The sequence below is a fragment of the Lynx rufus genome, unplaced genomic scaffold, assembly GCF_022079265.1.
Source record: "Lynx rufus isolate CCGP_SWC_20201006 ecotype Redwood Valley unplaced genomic scaffold, mLynRuf1.p SCAF_14, whole genome shotgun sequence".
Lineage (NCBI taxonomy): Eukaryota > Metazoa > Chordata > Mammalia > Carnivora > Felidae > Lynx > Lynx rufus.
The window spans coordinates 15,471,775-15,495,053 of record NW_025814828.1 but is presented as its reverse complement, the minus strand read 5'-3'; the positions used below and the strand labels follow the sequence as shown (position 1 = coordinate 15,495,053).

The 23,279-nt window shown below is 45.5% G+C and overlaps 1 protein-coding gene across 3 annotated transcripts in view; it reads left to right on the top strand.

The window, feature by feature from the left end:
- SH3KBP1 (SH3 domain containing kinase binding protein 1) overlaps positions 1-9,098 on the top strand; it is a 334,904-nt gene extending 325,806 nt beyond the window's left edge. For all 3 annotated transcript variants that reach the window (XM_047075975.1, XM_047075977.1, XM_047075976.1), the window contains 3 exons: positions 1,921-2,192; positions 5,488-5,551; positions 6,547-9,098. In XM_047075975.1, the coding sequence (XP_046931931.1) occupies positions 1,921-2,192; positions 5,488-5,551; positions 6,547-6,588 (378 nt within the window). In that variant the 3' untranslated portion in view covers positions 6,589-9,098. The remainder of the gene's footprint in view (positions 1-1,920; positions 2,193-5,487; positions 5,552-6,546) is intronic.
- The last annotated feature ends 14,181 nt before the right edge of the window (positions 9,099-23,279 follow it).

Genomic DNA, 23,279 nt, shown 5'->3' with positions numbered 1-23,279 from the left:
ACCTGCTGCTGGAAGAGTCCCAGCTGCGTTGCCAAGCTTTACCACCGGCCTCAACTTCCCCGTCACTCACCCCCTCGCCTCCCAGCGCCCTGTCTGCTGCTTGCCCTCCCCCCAACCTGCCTTGGGCCTCAGGATCTCACTTTCCCTCGCTGCCGCTTCCTCCCCTGGGTGGCCCGGTGCCCCTTTGCCCTCCCGCCCATGACTGTCCCACTGCCTGTGCCCTCCCGGCCTCCTCCTCGGGGCACTCCTCCATCAGGCCGGCCCGGTCTGTCTCCACTGTCTTTGGCCTGGCCCGTCATTGGTCTTTTCCTTAGGATATTATCCGGCTCAGCATCTCCCCCTTCTTTGAAAGCAAACAGAACCGTTACATCATTCCGTCTCCTCCTGAAGCTTCTCCATTGAACACTTTCTCTTTCTCCCACCTTCCATCTTCAGGCGGGTTTCTGGAAAGAGGGTTCTACACTTGCAGGCCACACCCCTCACCTCCTGTTCAGGTGCTGACCCGTCATGATCAGTCTTCAGTCTCCTTTGTTCCACCAAATGCCCCCAACCTCCGTTTTCCTCTCAGCACCTTTGATGCACTTATCCAACCCTTTTTCCTTCTGGAAACCCCTCAGGGGACCTCCGTAACCCACACCTCTCTTCTGGTCTTGCTTTGTCCCATCGCTCACCGCTCTGCCCCAGTCCCCAAGGGGTGTCCTTTCTCTCCCCACCTCTTCACGTTAGGGAGTCCCCAGGCCCCATCATCGGGCCTCTTCTCTCCTAATTCTGTGCTATTCACCCCCGTGGCACCGCTTCCTCAGGTGATTTCTCTGGCCCAGCTCACTTTTTCATGCCTTCCTCTGCCCACTGGGCATGTCCCCTTGGCTATCCGTCGGGCTCCTGAAACTCAGTGTGTCAGAAGTGAAACTTTTCTGGGCCTTCGCGCTGTTCCTCCTGCCACAAAGGGTACAGCCTCCATGCCTGCTTCCTCCGTCCCCACCCGTGACCCTGTAGCTGGTCCGGAACCACAGCCGCCCACGGCGCGTCTACTCCCTGAGGCCGGGCGCCGCATCTCTTGGTTGGTTGAGCCTGCCTCCGCTGCGTCTCTCAGAGCTGTCCTCTCTCTTTTCCCTTGGCCGCTGTCTGTCAACCCTCCCCCTCCCCGTTCCTAGCTTTCGTTGTATGTGACTCTCCCGGCCGTGCCTTCGCCCTCCTGACCTGCCAACCTCTAGGCCTTTCTACAGCCATTGTCATCGTTAGCTCCGTGCAGGATGTTTTTAACCCCCTCCGCCAGCCCGCTCTACCTCCCCGGCCTGAGCCCCGTCCCCAGCGCCTTCCTGGCTGCCGAGTGACCCGCTTGCCGTGAATGTGTCTCACTCCCCGGTCTCTGTGCCTTTGCCGAGCCCATTCCCTCCTCCTAGAACCTTTCTCTCCAGTCACCCTTCCTCTTCCGGCCGCCTCCTAGTCCTCCTCCTCCAGGATGGGGCCGTCAGCAGCTCCCCGATACCTTCCCTCCCGAATGGCCGGTCCCTTTGGCGTACTTGCGCAGCTCTGTGTCTTACCTCCCTGTGTGCGGACTCCCCCGCATCTGCAGTGTGTCGGCTTGTCTGTCTGCACTGTGCTGTGTTCTGAGCTCTTGGGAGCTGGGAACGTGTTTTGCTCGCTTCGGAGTTCGCAGAGCCTAGCAAGCAGGCGGGCCTCCGGACTTGCACGCTAAACCGGTTAGGAACTACCTGTCCAGAAGGGTGGTCGAAGTTAAAGCACACAGGGAGAGGCACGTGAAGGGGGGATGCCTGTGCCAAGTGGGCCCTTGGGGTCTTGTGGATGACGGGGTGTGACGAGTGTGTCTTGGGCGGTGGGGACGGGGATGTGGGGGGGGGGGAACTTTACTCAGCACGAATCCCCCGCCTGAATCCTCTCTGCCTTCCCTTGTCATAGGTGTCAGACAACAAAGCGTCCCTGCCGCCCAAGCCAGGGACCATGGCTGCAGGTGGTGGTGGCGGGCCAGCCTCTCTGTCCTCGGCAACATCCTCCCCCCTGTCATCCTCTTTGGGAACAGCCGGACACAGAGCCAACTCCCCGTCTCTGTTTGGCTCGGAAGGAAAACCAAAGATGGAGCCTGCGGCCAGCAGCCAGGCGGCCGTGGAGGAGCTAAGGACGCAGGTCCGCGAGCTGAGGAGCATCATCGAGACTATGAAGGACCAGCAGAAGTGAGTGTCGGGCCCTTCTCTGGCCACCCCGCAGGTTGCTCTCTGCTGGGCCACGGCCTCGTTCCGCAAGCCTGGGTCCCCGCCTGCCTCGGCACGCGGCCCGCTTCCCCAGGGTGGTGGCAGCAGGGGTGAGTTGGGTTTGAACCTGAGAGGCTTCGCTTCCCTCAGCTTCTTGCGTAAACCGGATCCGCTGCACGCAGGGACGGCGGGCCGCTGAAAAGGAAGATCTTTAAATCCCCACAAGATGAAGTATGCACGTGTACCGCTTTGTAACGAGCCCAACAGCCAGCTTTTCTTCTAGCGCCAGAAAACTGGCCGTTTCTTCAGTGAGCTGTCTGACGAAGTAATCGGCTTGCGTTTAGGGGCTGTCATGGATGACAGAGATGTGGGGGATCTTTAGACCCAAGACCTTACGCTTCACAAGATGTTCTGCTTGTGAGACTCGGGGCTCTCTCCGTGCGTGCCTACACGCGCTCTCCGCACCCCTGGTCCTCACGGAGCACTTAGATGCGGAGAAAGGCCCATAAGCGAAAATAAATTGCACACATAAACATTACCCAGGGCGCTGTATGCGGTGACAAAGACAGTAAAGAGGTTAGACGCCGCGAGGTCCTTACCTGAGTAAACTGACGCTCGGAGTTTAGGGATCTCTTAGCTCTTTCTTGGGGGAAATGGGGCGGCGGGGGGCATCTATGGAGGTGTTTCCCAAAGAGGAGTTTTAAAAAATAATTTTTTTTTTATATTTTCAAAATTTATTTTGAGATACAGTGCAAGCAGGGGAGGGGCAGAGAGAGAGGGCGAGGGAGAGAATCTCTCACCAGAGAGCCCAACTCAGGGCTTGAACTCACGAACCCTGAGATCACGATCTGAGCCGGAGTCGGACGCTTCACCAACCGAGCCACCCAGGCGCCCCTGAATGGGCTTTTGAAAGACGATCTAGGGTCACCAAGAGCAGAGCAGTCCAGCGGACAGAGCAGCACGGGTGGGCTCGCGGGCACACGGAGCAGCCCGGTGGCTGGCGAGTCGGCGCATCCCTTCTGGGTGGGAGGTGCCGGGGCAGTGGCGGGCGGTGGGCCGGAGGCCCACGGTCATGCCCTGGGAGCACCTCTGCAGCTGGCAGAAGCCTGGCATGCCAGATGGCCCTGATGTGTGTTGTGGCCAGATACTTGGGGGATTTGGGGTTCAACACAGTGGTGGCTTCTCTAAAGGACTGCTCCCAGCCTTTGCTGGACATCAGGAAGACGGAGAGGATGGTGTGATAGTTTTCTGAAACGTACCTAATCTCAGAACCCCTTTTCTCTAGAGCACCGAGGTAGGACAAGGGTTACGAGGGACTTACTCGGAGCGTTGCGGCTCCGTTCAGGTTCTGTTCCGCTCCAGCTGGGAGGTGTCGTGTGACATTGGGGTCCCCCCGTCTTACCCCTTCCCTGGAAGATATCCATCAAATAACTCTGCCGACTCAACCGGCTGGATCTAGAGAGGGTGTCTCAGGGCCAGCCGGGCTGCCTCCAGTTCTGTAAAGTCCCTATCTCCTATCCGATTCTGTGGGTTACAGGTTTAGGTAACCAACCACCAGCCCCGTCCGTGTCCGGGTGACGTGTGTCTCCTGCCTAGACAGGGACCCCACGGCCCCAGTACATCCCAGAGCGCTGGTCCTCAGCCTTCTGAAGAGGACCATCACTGAGTCGGGCTGGCCTGGACCCAGGGCTTCAGCCCTTGGGGCCGCTGGTTGGGGCCTGGAGCATCAGAAATGGCCTGCGCCTGCCTCACATTGAAGACCCGCCAGCGCTTCAGGGCCTCCCCCTCCCCCCAGCCCGCCCCATGTCCCTCCCCGCCGTGAGGCCCGGGCCCAGTTGCCCAGGATTGTCCTTCCCCGGCCAATATCTTGTTGAATCAACGGGTCACAGAGACCGCTCTCCAGTGCCCGTCTCTGTCAGCCGTCGTCAGCCTGGCCTCCGTGCCCACGGCCATCGGGCCCCTAAAATCTCCTGTCTTCGTTCCACGTGTCCCTTTCAGCCTTCAGCTGAAGTCTGTGCTGACTCCCCTCATCCCCCAACATGCTGGTTCTTACGTCCCTGCTCCAGTGCCGACCCTTCCCCGTCGATCTCCCGATCTCCCGATCTCCCTTCCTCTTTGTGGACTCGGGCCCCCGTTTACTGGTTCAATACTCAGTGCCTTTCTTTGCACTGGCTCCCCCAACCAACTCCTCCGATCTGCCAGACTCCAGGCTTTGCCTGCCGTCGTCTTCCTGGAGTCGCGCTGTCTGCTTAGGATCGCCGCTACTTCTTTCCTAAGCTCTGAGTAGTGCCCGCTGAGATAGAGGTGCATAGCGTGTGCTTGAGCAAACACAGCAATGAGTCACCACTGGTTAATGTCAGAGAACCCGGTGTGTCGGCGGCAGGGCCGGGACACCGACCAAGTATAGGGACCATCACTTGAAGTGAGCACACGCAGTGTAGCTTATACCTTATTTATTATGCTGTTTCTGCAGTCCTTGGTTTTTGATTTCCCAATCCAGTTTGTAAAAACATACGTGTTAGATGGAATGTTTGATCCCTTAAAATGGAGTACAGTTCTCTGACCAGAGCGGTGATGGTTGCAGCGTCCTAAATACAGAGTCTTGAATTTGCAAGATGATTGTGTCCCACTTCATTATTTCATGTTGTAAAAGGCGTTAGACTGCATGTCCTAACTCGTGTCTACTTTCTCGATGACGTGATTACCATATCGTCAGTTCATCTGCCTTAACCCCAAGATCCCAGGTATTACTATTTGTAAGGTTTTGTGAGACTCATTGGAAACATAGGCAGTAGCCTTTTATTACTTTAAAACTCTGTGAAAAATAAGTATGTGGGGAGTGACAGAAATGTCCGCAGTGGAAATCATTATGTAAATACACTTAAAGACCAGTGATTCCATAACCAAGGGATCGTTAGAGGGAAGGCGACAGAATCTCAGCCTGGATACCCGGAGTCTAAGGCCTCCGGCGAGTCCGTCCACCTCTCTGGCCTCGCCTTCCCCGTCTTCTCCTCTTAGGAGAAGCTTGGACTAAGGGATCTCAGAGGTCATTTCAGACCTCCTGTTGGACGGCTACACATTTGGGGAGCCCAGAAATAATAGCAAGCCTTTCTGTCTGCGGTAAATATCAAGCAATAACAATGCAAAGGAAACACAATGTTGTGTCCACGTTTTGTCTGTAAAAGGCTCAGATGGACTTTGTAATGGTAAGAGGCTTCTTATCTCTTATTGAGGAAGTCTGGGCTTTTGTTTCATTTCGTGGCCATTTGTTTTTCAGACGAGAGATTAAGCAGTTACTGTCAGAGTTGGATGAAGAGAAGAAAATCCGGCTTCGGTTGCAGGTGGGTCCCTCGGGGTCCTGCTCCCTCTCGAGAGGCTCAGTTCGGGTTGGGGGCAGCATCGGGGCTTCATTTTGAAAGTAAATGATTTTTAGTTCTCTGCAGATTTAGATGTGCGATCAAATCCTGTGGCGATTTTCTTGGAATTGGACAGGCTCATGTTCTCGTCCTCTCCTGCGATCCAGGAAGTCTTAGGGAAGGGAGGCATTTACTAAATGTGCCCCTAGTTGGGTTTCTCGTTTGGGGTTTATCTGAAACGTCTCTGTGAAAAGCTCCCTCCACTTTCCAAAGGCCTCATTAGAGTAACTGCCAGAGGGCATGGGGCTGGGGGGACCCCACTGCCAGCGGGCTTCTGTCATTGGAACTCCAAAGACCACAGCTGTCTGCACTCAGAACTTGCTTTCACCTCTTTACCTCTCACCGACGACCGTGTCAGTCCTGCCAGGGCATCGGAGCCCTGCCCCCCTTCACCCTCCGAGCCAGCTCAGCCGTTACCAAGTGGCAGAGGGTTGCAAAAGGCCGGAGGCAGACTTTCAGCTTTCGTCCAGTTGGTGTCCTTGGTGGTCACTGGGACCCAGGCTACTTACAGAAACGTTAGGGAACTGCTTCTCAGACAGTCTCCCCTCCCCCCCGCCCCCGGGCCCAACCGGAGCTGCCTTCCAACGCTGCTAGGTGGTCCGGCACGTCTGGACAGCCTGCTCCGCCCTCCGGCCAGGACACTGCAGTTACTGCCCCTTCTGACAAGTGGTGGTTCCTGGCAGCCCAAGAATGAAAACATCCACTGTTTGCTAGCGCACCGCATCTGTGCGCCTGCTCCTTAGGTTTATGTCATTTCTGGCATCGTCGTCAACTCGTCATTCAGAGGTCATTTTACCCGTTTCACCTTTAAAAGTGTCACGTTGATTATTTTCTTTGTCGACCAGGTTGATTATCTTTGAGCTTCTCTCACACCGGCGAATTCATTATGATTTTGTTCGGCTCTTGTTTTTCCTTTATAGATGGAAGTTAATGACATAAAGAAAGCTCTTCAATCAAAATGAATACTTGATAAATGAAATGTCACATTATTCATCCTGAGTCCGAGACTCAAATTTTCCGCCCCAGCCAAAATAACCTTGTGCCAAAAGATTAAAGGTTTGCCTCAACATGTCCCTGTTTGCAAGATTAGCACAAAAGTCTTGATAGCACAACACAAATTCCATCCAAGAGGAGACTCTTCCCCATGGTATAATCCTGGGCATGGCACTGGTTGTGACTTAGAGCAAATTGTGCTAAAGGCTTTTTTTACTATGAGATCTCATGCGAAACGAAAACTCAGGCAGTTTAGTCCATAGTGGTACTATTTTGATGATATTTTCCATTAATAAAATGTAATTTCAGATTATTCGTTTACAAGCTTTATAATTTTATGATTTTTTTAATCGTGTTTTGTCACAGATTCCCCCAGTGTTTGTATTCCACATCGTCCAGAGCGAGCGTTCCATTCTTTTGCTTTGGGCAGAAAGCTGCCTCGCTTTGTGTCCCCTCTAGATTCTATTACATATGCAATTTTAGGTCTGACCCGTCCCTTCCCCTGCCAGCCAACCCGCCACCCCCTAAGATAAATTTTAGCTTATATATGATGGTATATTTACAAAAAGAGAAAGAGAAAACCTGGTATTTGCAATGATCTGTGCCTTCTTTTTACCACCCTCTTGATTGGAGCTTTTGTGATGCAGCTACCATGATTCAAAAAACAAAACAAAACAACAACAAAAAAAAAACCAAAAAACGAAAAAAACACAAAAAACAAAAAACAACAACAACAAAAAAACCCCACATTTTTTTAAAGCCACTCCTCAAAGTCCACTAGAGGCCACTGTCTTCAAAGCTTCTCTCACCTAGCCAAAGGTCCCAAGAGGAGACAGCTGTGAAGTTGGGCGTGCTCTGTGGTGCCAGCTGTGACGTTTAAGTTCTCCTAGTTGTAGGTGGTTCATGGAACTAGAAATGTCACCCCTGCTTGATTTTTCATCAGCCAAGTTAAACCCCTGCTTCCTGTCCTTTGCACCTTTTGCGTGAACAGAATATGCATTATGAAAGCAAAAATAAATAAACGTAAAATGCAATGAAAACCAGGGGGGGAAGCTGTGTTATTTCCTGCACTGGGTCATCCGTGTGTGCTGTTGTTGAAACTGTACTCACATAATGTCATTTGCCTTGTTCTCTTGTAACCCCTTCCTCAGGTCCAAGAGAATGGGGGCACGCTCTTGTTGAAGTGTGGCCATTGGATCTTTCTTGCATTTATGGAATTGCTTTTTCCATCCCCAGGAAACTGGTGTTTGCTTGTCCGCTTTATCTCTGTAGCAAATGAACAGCTCAGCCTTAGACTGTGTAACTGTTTCCTCATCCTTAGCTGAAAATAAGGGGGCATACTGTATTGCAAGATTGTTTGGGGATGGGGGGTGGGGGGTGGTCCCTTAAGGGCCCCTGAAGACGTTTCATGTGTTTCTAAAAAAGCTGCTTTGTCTATTTCCTGAGTTTTCGAGTAGAAGTACTAAACATTAATGGATTTGCACAACCACAAAGAATGAGAATTGATAACACGGAAGGAGTAATGCAAAAAAAGAAATCACCACATGTTATCGATGATCAGAAGTATTACAAATAAATGTCTTTTTCTTCGTCTCTCCCTTCCCCCGCCTTCCTCTTGCCGACATACTCATCCTTGCTGCTTGAGGCTGCGACTTCCTCCAGAGTACTGTCCGTACGGAGCCCAGACACCCTGGTCTTCCGGGGCGGGGGCGCAATTAAGGGAAGGGAGCACATAGAGAAAGAAACCTCCCATCCTACGTTCCCATGCCTGGACATATTGCCTTTTCAGCAGCCTTGCCCGCAGTGTGCTGGGGGCTGGGAGCACCAAGCTTCCAAGGGCGGCATGAAACATTCCTGAACCCCTTGACTCTTCTACGCATTTCTACATTAAACTTAACGCCTTGAGAGATTTCCCACCGCCTAATAGAAGAATGAGGATTGAATTCTTTGATGTTTGGATTTCTCCTTTACTCATCATGAAAATCCCTAACGATATAGTTTTATATGATGTGTACACAGAGTAGGATTGTTAATAATTAAATTGAGAGGTTGGAGCGCCCTCGTGGGGCACTAGCAACCTGGAATGTAGAGAGCTCTCATCTTCCCCTCGCGGAAGCCACTGGCTTTCTTTGTACAAGGAGAGGGAGAAGTCATTCTAGAAGGAGGAGGTGGCATATTTAACGTCGTTACTGCCCCTTGGGCTAACCAGCAAGAGGATTCTACATTTTGGAACGGACGAGCCACTGCCTGAGCAGCCTCCATCTTTACTCTTTACAAAATGGACCCGTCGAGAATATTGAAAAGCTTGGAAGGATCGTTTTTGAAGAAATTCTTTTGCATTCAGCATGGACTCGACCAGCATCTATGGAGATTATTTTTTTGCTTCATTTTCTAAAATTGTATTTAGAAAAGTCTTAAGTATTGTGCTTTGTAAAGAAGATGATTAAAATGAAATTTTGTGAAAATATTTTTCTTCAAAGTTGTCATGGTCCAAGAGGAATGATTTCTTGGAATTCAAACCATTTTTCTCCATTTTACACTATTTGATTACTCTTAGAGAAACGTCTTTGGAAGACATATAGTACTCCTCACCCTACCTAATCTTTCCCAAGTGAACAGAAACAATCCATTAAAATCTGTGGCTGTGAAATCCAGTTTTACATTGTTCAATTTTACATTCATATTTAGGCAGAAAATTCTAGTTAGCTCTACATTGTTTTTTAGTGTAAAAATCATTAAATTATCATTATTCGAATAACTGTGTAAAGCCACTTTTATTCATACACAGCCCTCTAGGCAACATACTCAAGTACATGATTTGTTCTCTCCCATAAAGATAGCCCGTATCTATCATGACGTGTGTCTTCGGTTACTAATGGCGGAGTTTTATTTCCTTTCATAACCAGCTCTTTGATGGGAAAACCACAGGGTGTGTAATCAATTGCTCACATTTGCCACAGTCTGTATTACAAACAATCCCCAGGACCCACGAAGCCCTTTGTATTGTAACCTGAGGTCACCCGGGTCTCTTTTTTGTATTAGATTAGGTTTTGATTCTCTAGCTATTTTCACACAAATTAATGTCAAGATGTTTTAGCACCAAGAGGGCTTGGTAAAAAAAAATAAAAATACCAATAAAAAAAGCTTTTCTTTTCAGTTTAATACAAGGTTCATTGCAGTATCCAACAGAGGGAAGGAAGGCTTGGTGCTTATGACTTAAGCCTGGGGAAGAAGATGTCATTCCCAAAATTAGCTCTGATGAGGGAACACAGTGGCCAAGGCAGAGAAACTCTTTCCTGGTCAGAAATAAAAGTTCGTCGGTGGTGTAAGGACAGAGGGGAGGTCCTGTCTCTTATGGTGATGAACAGTTGGTGTCATTCCTAATTCTGTCCCTAGGGTCACTGAGGCTTGATTCCCAACACACGGAGCAGGAGGCAGCCCCTGAAGCCAATGAGAATCTGTGAAGGAGATGCAGATCCCAGAGAGGTGGTTTCATTTCCTGGGTTTTTAACTGATCCCAAATTGGAGTGGCTCTGGGGGCAGCCTTTTCCTATAAATGACATGGTGTGGTCATCATGTGAATTTAGAGTTCACAGGAAAATGGGCTATTCCTTTTTTCTTGTTAGACCAATAGGTGATGAAATACTTCAACCATAGAGCAAGGTAACCTAGTAGGCTGTAGCTAGAGTTTTCTGAGGAGAAAAAAATGAAAAAAAGAAGGGTTCAGTTCCTGGAAAACCAGCTTCATGGGGGGCACTTCTCTTTAAATGGCAACAAGTTTAATTAAATTGGGCAGATACAGCACTGTCATTTAAGTTGTGAATGCTTCCCTTCCCTCTTACCCCTCTAGAATGTCACTAGTTCCTCCAAGAAACTAAGATATATTGTCAAGCTTTGAGCTCTTTGATGGGAAAGCGCCCTGGAAATGCAAAGCTTTATTATAGTTTTTATGCCTTAAAAAAGAAAAGTTTAGGGGCACCTGGGTGGCTCAGTCAGGTAAGCGTCCGACTTCAGCTCAGGTCATGATCTCGCAGTTTGTGGGTTCGGGCCCCACGTCGGGCTCTGTGCTGACAGCTCAGAACCCGGAGCCTGCTTCGGATTCTGTGTCTCCTCCGCTCTTTGCCCCTCCCATGCTCGTGCTTTGTCTCTGTTTCTCAATAATAAATAAATGTTAAGCAAAATTTTAAGTTTAGAGAAATCTACAAACAAACTTTAAAAATGAGCAAGCTGAGGGGCGCCTGGGTGGCTCAGTCGGTTAAGCATCCAACTTCGGCTCAGGTCATGATCTCACGGTCCGTGGGTCCGAGCCCCGCGTCGGGCTCTGTGCTGACAGCTCAGAGCCTGGAGCCTGCTTCAGATTCTGTGTCTCCCTCTCTCTCTGACCCTCCCCTGTTCATGTTCTGTCTCTGTCTCAAAAATAAATAAAACATTAAAAAAAAATAAAAAAAAAATGAGCAAGCTGATAAGGCCATTCTGAAGCCAAACAGAAAAGCCAGGAAAATATCAGTAACATTTCCAAGGTTATTCCTCCCCACAAACACACACACACACACACACACACAAAACACAGATATCTTAGGAGAAATGGACTGGATTCTCTCCAAGCTTCATTATTATTGCTTAGTCTGAATCTCCACCTGAGAGAACTGAGAACTTGGCTGGGGCAAATTAAACATGGATCAGGTGTTTATGATGTGCTGGACACCATAACAGGTGCTGAGTGCAATGTGGCCCCTGTCCTCATGAAGCTCAGACTGAGGGAAGTAGATGACAGGTAAGCAGGCAAGTCTTCCCCAGAACAAGACCATGACCACAGAGAGAAGTCCAGAGGCTTTAGAACTGCAGAGGAGAGGTGCCCAGTGGAGCCTTGAGAGTGGAGAGGACAGAGGAAGAGGGGTATTTTTGGTTAAAAACATTTTTTATACTCTAAAGCTGTGATGAACATCTCTGGGCATAAATCTACATCCACAGTTGGTTGGTTCTTTCTTCTTCTTCTTCTTCTTCTTCTTCTTCTTCTTCTTCTTCTTCCTCTTCTTCTTCTTTTACGGAAAGAAAGGGACAGAGCATGAGCTGGGGAGGGGCAGAGAGAGAGGGAGACACAGAATCTGAAGCAGGCTCCAGGCTCTGAGCTGTCAACACAGAGCCTGATGCAGGGCTTGAACTCGTGAACCTTGAGATCATGACCTGAGCCAAAGTCAGATGCTTAACCAGCTGAGCCACCCAGGCACCCCTATGTTTATATTTCTGATTTATCCTTAAGATAATTCCTAGAAGTGGAGTGTGAATATGAATTACCTGAGATTTTAGCAAGAATAATTTTTGCAAGCAACAAAATCAAAAACAAGTGGGACCATATCAAACCAAAAAGGTTTTGCACAGCAAAAGAAATCATTAGCAAAGTAAAATGACAAGCTATGGAATGGGAAAAAAATATTTGCAAACCACACATCTGATAAGGGGTTAATATCAAAAACAAAGAATTCATGCAACTCAAGAGCAAAAAAACACAACCCAACTTGAAAATGGGCAAAAGACCTCGATAAACATTTCTCCAAAGATGGTATATATACAAAAGGCCAATAGGTACATGAAAAGATGCTCAACGCCGCAAGCTATTAGGGAAATGCAAATCCAAATCACAATGAGATATTACCTCACACCTGTTACACTGGCCATCGTCAAAAAGACGAGATAAATGCTGGTGTGGATGTGGGGAAAAGGGAACCCTCATATGCTGTCAGTGGGATTGTAAAGTAGTACAGTCACTATGGAAAACAGTATGGAAGGTCCTCAGAAGGTTAAAAACAGAGTTACCATATGATCCAGCAATTCCACTTCTGGGAATATAGCCAAAGGTAATGAAAACACCAACTCAAAAAAAATGTCTGTACCCCATGTTCTTAACAGCATTAGTTATAACAGCCAAGGCATGGAAACAACCTACGTGCCCATTGATAGGTGAATGGATAAAGAAGTTGTGGTATATCTATACACAATGGAATATTATCCAGCCATAAAAAATGAGGAAATCCTACCATTTGTAACAACATGGATGTACCTTGAAGGCATTACCCTAGGTGAGAGAAGTCAGATAGATAAAGGTAAATACTGTATGATCTCACTTATGTTTGGAATATAAAAAAAAAACTGATAGAAAAATAAATAAGATTTGTGGTTACCAGAGGTGGGGAGGCGGATTTGGAGGAAGGTGGTAGAAAAGTACAAACTTCCAATTATAAGACAAATAAGTACTAGGGATATAATGTACAACATGATGACTATAGCTAACACTGCTGTGTGGTATATAGGAATGTTTTTAAGAGAGTAAATCCCAAGAGTTCTCATCCCAAAGAGAATTTTTTTTTACTTTTATTCTTTCTTTTTATTGTTATCTGTATGGGAAGATGGATGTTAGCTGAACCCATTACAGTAATCATTTCACAATATATATAAATCAGATCATTGTGCTGTATGCCTTAAATGTACACAGTGATCTATGCCAATTATATCTCAATAAAACTGGAAAAAATATTAAGCCATATGCACAAATCCCTGGAAAGGAATTCAACATAATGAAAATATTTGTTTCATTAAGGTGGTGAAACTGTGAGCTACAAAATGGTTTTCTTTTAATATTGCTATTATTTGATAATTAAAGAAAATAATTATAAAAATTTTTAAAAGAAGGGGCACCTGGATGGCTCATTCAGTTGAGCATCTGACTCTTGATTTCAGCTCAGGTTATGATCTCACGGTTCGTGGGATCGAGCCCCGCATCAGGCTCTCTGCTGACAGCATGGAGCCTGCTTGGAATCCTCTCTCTCCCTCTCTCTGCCCTTCCCCTTCTTGCACTTTCTCTCTCTCTCAAAATAAACATATGACAACTTTTTGAAGAATAATTTTTGCCCGATTATAAACATAGTTGAATTAACGTCAGTATGCAAAAGTGACTAACCATCCAACTGCCCCTAAAGTTGTATTTGCCTAAACCTCTCTGGGTGTCAGGCCTGGATGTCTTCCTCCTGGCCAGTTGCTGCTCAAATGTCACCTAATCAGAGAGGCTGTCCCTAACCCACTAAATAAAAGAGCAGCTGTAGCCTCAGTCCTCTCCCAGACACACACACACACACGCGTGCGCATACACACATCTATTTTCTGTCTTCCCTCCCTAGAATGAAACCACCATGAAGGTAGTGACTTCATTTTCTTCACTGCTGTATCCCCAGTACCTAAAACATACTGAAGTGAATAGTAAGCATTTGATACTGATTTGTTGACTGAATAGGTGAGTTGGTAATTGTGACTGATACCAAATGGAATGTATTCCATAAATTCGAGCAGCCCAGTTTGCCTTTACAAACACTCTATGTGTTGGGGCGCCTGGGTGGCTCAGTCGGTTGAGCGTCCGACTTCGGCTCAGGTCATGATCTCGCGTTCCTTGAGTTCGAGCCCCGCGTCGGGCTCTGTGCTGACCGCTCAGAGCCTGGAGCCTGTTTCAGATTCTGTGTCTCCCTCTCTCTCTGACCCTCCCCCATTCATGCTCTGTCTCTGTCTGAAAAATAAATAAACGTTAAAAATTTTTTTAAAAAAAACCCTCTATGTGCAAAACTGTAGTATTAGGGAGGATTCCTGACATCAAACAGTTATGAAGAAAGCCTTTAGGGGCTCCTGGGTGCCTCAGTCGGTCAAGCATCCGACTTCGCCTCAGATCATGATCTCACAGTTCATAAGTTCCAGCCCTACATTGGGTTCTGTGCTGACGGTGCAGAGCCTGCTTTGATTCCTGTCTTCCTCTCTCTCTACCCCTCCCCCATCTCTCTCCCTCTTCTTTTCTCTCTCTCTCTCTCTCCTCTCTCTCTCTCAAAAACAAACATTTAAAAGAAAAAAGCATTCAGAGGCACTTTACTTGAATGTGAGTCTCAAGCCACACCCAGAGCCTAAGAGTGCCTACGTTACCATGCATCTTCAAACAAGTTCCCACTGTTACCTCTAAGACTATCATCCACCATTAGAAAACCATGGCTACCCCTGTTTTGAGACATAAAGCATTCTTTTTTCATTAGATTCACTCTGGAGAAAGAATGAATTCAAAGGTGAGCCTATTCCTGGCACTTTGCTTTTGACACTACTCTGAGGTCACAGGAGCACCTAATTGTTGCCCCTCGGGGCTGGCCATCTGCCAGATGAATAAGGAGGATGTGCAGGCGAGCCCTGGGCCTCCCAACACATGCCATACAGCTCTTGGAGTGCCCTGGAGGAGCAGTGGTAGCAACACCAACCAGGAACCTGGTAGAAATCAAACTTTGGGGTTCTGCCCCAGACCTACTGAATCAAACTCTGCAGAGGAACCCAGCAGTCCGCATTTTAACTAGTCCTCCGGGAGATTCTGATGCACACTGAAGCTTGAGGGCCGCTGTCATGGGCCGGGGGGGGTGGGTGGGGATCATCTCATTCTCAATGAGTTGTGTGTAGAATAATCTATAGTCGTCTTCTCCAGAGATCTTTTATTAGATTGTGGCTGCACCACAACAAGGTGCGCTGTGTACAATAGTCTATTAGGTTGAACCATATGAAATTGCCATTTATGCAGGTCAAATATTGTTGGATAGGGTGTCCGTCCAGTCTCAGCTCAGACATCACAGAGCTACAAGACGTCCTTCCATGCTTGCAGTAAGGAAAAACTGGGACAGACCAGAAATTGAAAGAGAGCTGCGTTTGCAGAGCGAACGGCTATTTCAAAATCTGGAGAGAGAAGGGCACTTTCAGTGAGACACAGAAGTGGAACATTTGCTTACCAGGGACAGAAGCTACCAGATGCCATAAAAGTGGATAGGAAGATCAAGGTCGAAAACTGAACAAATTGCTGGAGGCTGAGTGTGGACTAGTTTGAGAGTATGAAGCTCCTGGGGAGAGAGGTTCCCACACTTTTGCAGGCGTTTCCTCCAGGAACCCCAAGTGGCTCTTAGATGGAAGATCAGGAGAAACCCAGAGAAAATTCATGGCACAGGCTGGAGGTGCTGGCTCTGGAGCCACTGAGAAATCTACACGGGCCCTTCTCACTTAAGGAACAAAAGGCTTATTCTGCAGGGGGAATGATCTGAGGACACTGGTGAAATAGCACTGCAGCTGGGGGAAGGGAATCCCACGCAGCCTCAGCCCCCAACTCACCTAAAGTAAAATTTTAACCTTAAGGGAGAAAGGCCTCAAGGCTGTTGACTGAGAACACTGTTGGATACCGACTGCATCTAGGGGAAAAGATTGGCCAGGGGGAGCTCTATCTCTGGAAGAAGGTCAGAGGCACTTGTGAAGGCTGTACCCCTCAAATTAAGGGTCCGACTACTAGAGAACACCCCCCTCTATGCCCCACGAGCACACTAACAAACCTTCAGGAATAACAACAGTGGATTACAGCAGGGAGAGCTGCCAGAGACAGGCTCTCTCTGGAAAGCAGCACAAAGGGAAGCCCCAAAACACAGAGGAGGAAAAAAAAAAAGATCACGAGACGAATTAAAAGTTTCTGGTGTCAGGGGCGCCTGGGTGGCGCAGTCGGTTAAGCGTCCGACTTCAGCCAGGTCACGATCTCGCGGTCCGTGAGTTCGAGCCCCGCGTCAGGCTCTGGGCTGATGGCTCAGAGCCTGGAGCCTGTTTCCGATTCTGTGTCTCCCTCTCTCTCTGCCCCTCCCCCGTTCATGCTCTGTCTCTCTCTGTCCCAAAAATAAATAAAACGTTGAAAAAAAAAAATTTAAAAAAAAAAAAAAAGTTTCTGGTGTCCATAGGAACAACAAACCTCAACACAGCCCAATTCCTGGCTAGAATAACATAAATTCCTACAGTAAGCGTTTATTTACCACAGTATCTGATGCCTTACATAAAAAGTCTAGCTTTCAACAAAAAAATTACAAGGCATGCCAAAAGGCAATCTAAAGAGACAAAACAATCCTCAGAACCAAAGTTAGATATGGCACAGTTATTGGAAGGATCAGAGAAGGAATTTAAAATAAGTGTGATTACTACGTTAAAGGCTACAGGGGGAAAAGTAGACAACATGCAAGATCAGATAGGAAATTTCAGCAGACATGGAAGCTCTAAGAAAGAATCAAATGGCTGGGAATTAAAAACACTGTGACAGAAATGAAGAATGTCTTTGATGGGCTTTTCAGAAGACTTGAATGTTCATATTTACTTGAATAAATAGCAGGACTGCTAAAAAGAGAGAAGGCACAAATCACCAAGTTAAGAATGAAGTGGGATGCTACTAGAGATTCTGCAGCCGTCAAAAGGATAATAAAGGAATACTGTGAACAATTTCATGATCACAAATTCAACATCTTAGAAGAAATGGACCAATTCCTCCAAACTCTCCAACTATCAAAACTCAACCAAAATAAAATAGACAAACTTAACAGCACTATAACCATTAGAAAAAAAGTCAAATATGTAACTAAAAGACACTGAAAAGGAAATCTCCAGATCCGAATGATTTCACTGGAGAATTCTACCGAACATTGAAAGAAGTAGCACCAACTTTACACAATCGCTTCCAAAAAAGAGAAGAATGCAGAACACTTCCCAAATCATTTTATGATGCTAATATTACTCTGATATCAAAACAAGGAAAAGACAGTACCTCCAAAAATGAAAACTGCAGGTCAGTATATTTTATGAAACTAGATGCAGATATTCTCAATAAAGTATTAGGAAGTAAAATCCAGAAATGTATAAAAAGAATTATACACCACAACCAACTAGAATTTATTTCAAGCATGCGAATTCAACACTGGAAAATTAGTGTAATCCACCATATCAATAGGCTAAAGAAGAAAAATCATATGATTGTATCAATTGATGTAGAAAGAGCATTTGAAAAAAAATCCGATACCCATGCACAATAATGGTTCTCAGTGAACTAGAAATAGAAGGAAACTTCCTTAACTTGATAAACAGCACCTGCAAAAAACCCACAGCAGCATCATACTTAGGGTGAAAGGCTGAATACTTTCCCTCTAAGATTAGAACAAGGCAAGGAAGTCTGCTTTCACTGCTCTTATTCAACATAGAACTGCAAGTCCCAGCCATGGCAACAAGGCAAGAAAAAGAAATAAAAGCCATGCCGACTGGAAAGAAGAAATAAAGCTATTTCTATTTGCAGATTACATGATTGTCTACATGGAAAATCCCAAGGAAAAATCCCACAAACCTCCTGAAGTGAGCTCAGCAGAGTCATGTAATAGAAATGCAGTGCATGCATTTATACATACTAATAATGAACATGTGGAACCTGAAATTAAAAACCATGCCATATATACTCACTCTAAAAAAAAAAACTTAATAAATATGTACATAACCTGGATGCTGAAAATTAGAAAATTCTAATGAAAGAAATCAAATAAGGTCATCTAAATAAATGGAAAGGAATGCTGTGTTCATGGATTGGATGATTCAACATAATATATGTGTTAATTCTTTCCAAATTGATCTATATGTTTATGTAATTCCCATCAAAATCCTAGCAAGGTTTTTTTGTAGACCTAGACAAGCTTATTCTGAAATTTATGTGGAAAAACACAGGCCCTAATATAGCTAAAACAGTCTTGGAAGAGAAAAATAGGGGAGTCACTCTCTCCAGTATTAAGGGCTAGTATATAGCTTCAGCAGTGTAGACAGTATGGGCTGGTGGAGGGATAGATACCTAGGTCAGTGGAACAGAACAGAGAACCCAGAAATAGACCCATACAAATATTCCCAACTGATTTTTGACCAAGGGGTAAAGGCAATTCAATGAAGGAAAGATAGTCTTCTCATAAAATGGTACTGAAGCAGTTGAACATCCAGAGGCAAAAAAGAACAAAGAAAAGAAACCTGTATCTAAACTTCACACCTTATACAAAAATTAACTCAAAGTGGATTTGAAATGTACGACGCAAAGCTACAAAACTTTTAGGAAAAAACATAAGAGGAAATCTTTGGGACCTAGGGCTAGGCAAAGAGATTTTTAGCATGGAATTAAAAGCACAATTTATAAATAGAAAAATTGATAAATTGGGCCTTCTCAAGATTAAAGATATTTGCTCTGTCTAGGAAATACCTCAGTGAGAAGACGAAGGACAAGCTAGAGACTGAAAGAAGATATTTGCAAACCGCCTGTCTGACAAAGGACTAGTATCTACAAGATAGAACACTTAAAACTCAACAGTAAAAAAGTGAAACGTTCCGATTAGAAAATGGGCACAAGATATGAACAGATATTCACCACATAAGATATACACTTGGCAAATGAGCACATGAAAAGATGCTCAACATCATTATCCATTGGAAAAGTGCTAGTTAAAACCATATGAGATATCACTACACGCCTATCAGAATGGCTAAAATAAAAGTAACAACACCAATTGCTGGTAAGGATGTGGGGACACTGGATCACTCATACATTGCTGATGGGACTCTGGAAAACAACTTGGCAGTTTCTTACAAAATTAAGCATGCAACTGTCGTATGACATAGAATTTGCACTCCTGGGCACTTATCCCAGAGAAATGAAAACTTATGTTCACATAAAAACCTGTACATGCATGTCCATAGCATTTTTATTCATGATAACCCCAAACTAGAAACAACTCAGGTGTCTTTGAAAGGATAAATGGTTAAAGAAACTGTAGCACATCCACACGATATAACAGTCAGTGCTCAGTAACAAATGGAAAGGACTACTGATACGTGCAACACCTTGCATGAATCCCAAGGGAATTAAGCTAGGTGAAAAAAAAAATCCTAAAAGGTTACATACTGTATGGTTCCATTTATATAACATCCTTGAAGTGACAAAATTATAGAAGTGGAAAACAGATTAGTGGTTGCCAGTAGTTAGGTATGGGGCCATGAGGAGAGAGACTGATGTGGGAATCAAAGGGCAATAGGACGGATCCTGGTGGTGATGTAACTGTTCTGTATCCTATCAACGTTACTATCTGGGTTGTAATAGCGTACTATGGTTTAGCAGGGGGTTTTCATTGGGGAAAACTGGTTAAAGGGTTCGCTAGCTCTCCCTGTATGATTGCTTAATACTGCATATGAACCTACAATTCCCTCAACATAAAAATGCTTAATTTCAAAAAGTCTTTTGCACACACAAAACAGCAATTGAGACAAATAGGGAACCTTCTAGAAGAGAATCATCAAGGTGGTGAAGGGCCTGGAAATCATGTTGTGGAAGCAGTGAGTGAAGCGTCTGGGAGGCAGGGTATCACCAGAGCAGTACTTGGAAAGCTGCCATGTGCAAGAAGAATTAAATTAGAATCGATGGGTAAAAGTTACAAGGGAAGGTTATATTTGAATCTATGGAAGAACTTTCTAGAAACTAGAGCTGTTAACATATAAGATGATGGAATTCGAAATATCTAGAGATACTGACCTTGCTGTTTCTTGTACCCTGGTATTAGGGCCTTTATACTGGCTCTTCCCTCTGCCTGCAGTGCTCTTCCACACGTATTTCCATGGCTAACACCCTTATCTCATTCAAGTTTTTGTTCAATGTCCATTGTAAGTCAAATGAGTGTTCTGGGTTCATGTCATCATCATCCTCCAGACCCTAGGCTGATGAAGCAGGTACCATCTGGAATGTTACTGGTAGCAGAAAGTTGATGATGGAGAAAAAAAGAGTTCTGAAAGGTCTTGGACCAGTAACGAAATGCTCGGTTTCAAAGTGAAGCTGGACATTCCCAGAAAAGGGAATTGGAAATTAGAAGTGTCTTTTCGGAGAGAGATTGGTGTGCTGGTGAGTTCCTTCCTACCCATGGTGTGTTGGAAGGCTGCCCATCACTTACCATGAGCCTAGGGAAAGGATTCAAAGAGAATTTGCTACATATATCCCAAGAGATTTTTCAGGACATAGAGGACAAGTGTCTGAACCATACCTAAGAAATCTAGAAGGTGAGATGGCCGGCTGGCTGCTCAAATGGTGGCAGCGAGAGAGGGGCTGGATAGGAGTGGCCAGCACCCCCAGAGGTTGTGAGGCAAAGGGTAGATGTTTCCTCTGGACCAGATGTGATCCCAGCACCAGAGAGCCATCAATGGAGTTGTCGTACATCCTCTTGCTATACACCCCCGCCTTAGAGGAGTGACTAGCAGGGTAGGAGAGGACAGAAGAAGCCAACGCTGCTCCTCCTCTCCACACTGTAAATGCTCAGCCTGTGCCAAGCTTAGATGGAAGAGAAGCGCCTTTCTTTTAATTTTAAAACTTTTAAATGTTTTCATCTTAAAAGAATTTCAGACTTATGAAAAGGTTGCAAAATTCGTATAAGCAGCACAACACAGGACAGAGACACAAGAACAAGTAAACAAGGTGAACCTTACAATTGTCCCAGCTTACTGCCTCGAGAGAGTTTCCAGGCACAGAACAGAGAAAGAGCGCCCATGAGGAGCCCAGTCATCACCCTGAGTTGGGTAGATGGAGCTGGAAGGCCAAGGAGGCTACAGTTAGAGTACTGGAGAGGAGACAGCTGTACATAGAGTTCTGGAGATGCATAGATCTGGAATCTTTAGCAGCGTACTGACCAGCAACTGTGTGTATGAAGAAGCCACCTGAAGCTGGGGAAAGAACCACCTGAATGCATTAGAGGGAACCATCCCTGAAGGTCCCATGGGGCCAGAATAGTTTCTGTGTCCACTGCCCAGACTGAGAAATGTCATAATTCACAGGACATCATGTACTCAGAGGGGTATTGCCTCAGTAGCAAGGATTAATTAGCCTTAGCCTAAAGGCTGCTCTGATCCCACTTGAAGCTTAAAAGCAAGCCTCAAAAGAATCAAACTGTTTCCAAGTAACTTAACTATATCCCAGAATAAAGCTCAAGAATATTTATAGGAATACAAAAGTATGCAGTACCCATTAAAGTAAAATTCACAATGTGTGGCATCTAATAAAAAAATTACCAGGCATGCAAAGAAAATATGACCCACAATGAGAAAAATCAATAGAAATAGGAATCCAGGAATAAAACAGATGACAGCATTACTAGACAAGGACATTCAAGCAGTTACTATAACTATATCCCATATGTTCAGGAAGGTGGAGGGCACATGTGGAATGAGAATGGGACTGTACTGGGTGTAACCAATGGGTGGTCGATTTGAGGGTGATGTAACTGTTAGTTCAGAGATTGCATACTCATACCTAATGACTTGGTCTTTCCATCCCTATCTGTCTATAAGTAACAGTTCCATCATGTAGCACGTTCCATCTGTAGTACATCTTAGAGGAAAATACCTTACAATTTTTAATTCATCTTATGAAGTCTACCTTTTCCTCACAAGCTACTTGCTTACTCATTACATATACTTAAAACATCCTATGGGTTTCACCAATATTTTATAAAGCAATATTACATACAATCTATGCTTAATACTACTTATGAGTTTCATCCATCCAGTTTGCTTTTCTCGTATTGTATGGCAGATTACAATCATCTATGCCCATGCAATATTTATAGCATCTATACACAAACGTATCTGTCTATAGCCATATCCATATCTATCTCTCAGTATCTGTATCTAACATGACAGCAGGTAATTTGGCCGTGTTGTTCACTATGCTATCCTCAGCACCAAAGACAGTGCCTGATGCATAATAGGAGCTCAATAAATCTTTGCTGAATTACTGTATATGTTAAAGTTTTCCCTTGACAATAAACTTCATATTAAAAAAATAAAGTTTTCCCAATGAATACATACAGTATTATGAAACATGACTGTCTTTTGTCACTATCTGCTCTTGGTTCTTGGGTACAACGAAAAAAGTAATGAAGCTGCCTCTCAAATGGTAACTCAAATATTTTTTGACAACACTGAGTCAAAGAACGAACTAGTTAGACCACAGTTTGTATGAATAACCAACCTACAATAAATAAAGGAAATGAGAAAAATGCCCGGGTTTAATCTTACTCTTTGGCTATAGTGCTTCCACTCTATTCTTCAATCCACTGTTCTAGTCCAAACGACATCGCTGCGTTAGGGCAAAGTCATTTTCAAGACATGTACTTAGTAAAGAACAGGCAGGGGTAGGAACCGAACAACTGTTCAACTAAAGAGGCTAATCCGGCATCTTGTAATTTTCTCAGCGTGTCTGGGGGTGGGAGGCAGGAAGGACATCAGGAGAAGGGACTGGGGTGTGTTTCGGGTGTGCAAATTACTGGAGATAATGAGAAAGTGCACTGAGAAACTTCCAACTGCGTGGAAGTTATTTGTTAGCTAGGTAAATTCTAAGTTCTTTACCCAGCAGGGTTTATGTTTAGAGGAAGGTAGTATTCAAGCCAGAATTCACAACTCCTGTGAGTCTTATTCTGTCAGCGGGGCCCCAGTGAGAGCTGGAAAGAACACAGGAAGCTTAAAGTGGGGGCAACAGCAAGACACTGGCAAGTGATCGTGAAGTGGGCATCTTTGCTCTTCTGAAGGCTGTGCCAGTCATTGGAATAATTTCAGATAAACAGGCACATTAGGAAAATTATTATTATTATGCATTACAAGGCTATAAGGAAAATGTGTCCATCATGTTTTTTTTAAAAGCTCAGAACAGAGGTGTTGAAAGTTTTCTCTAGCTTCCCTCTTGCCAATTTTGGTCTGTGTGTTTTTACAGATCTCCTCAGAGCCCATTTTCCATTTGCTGGCC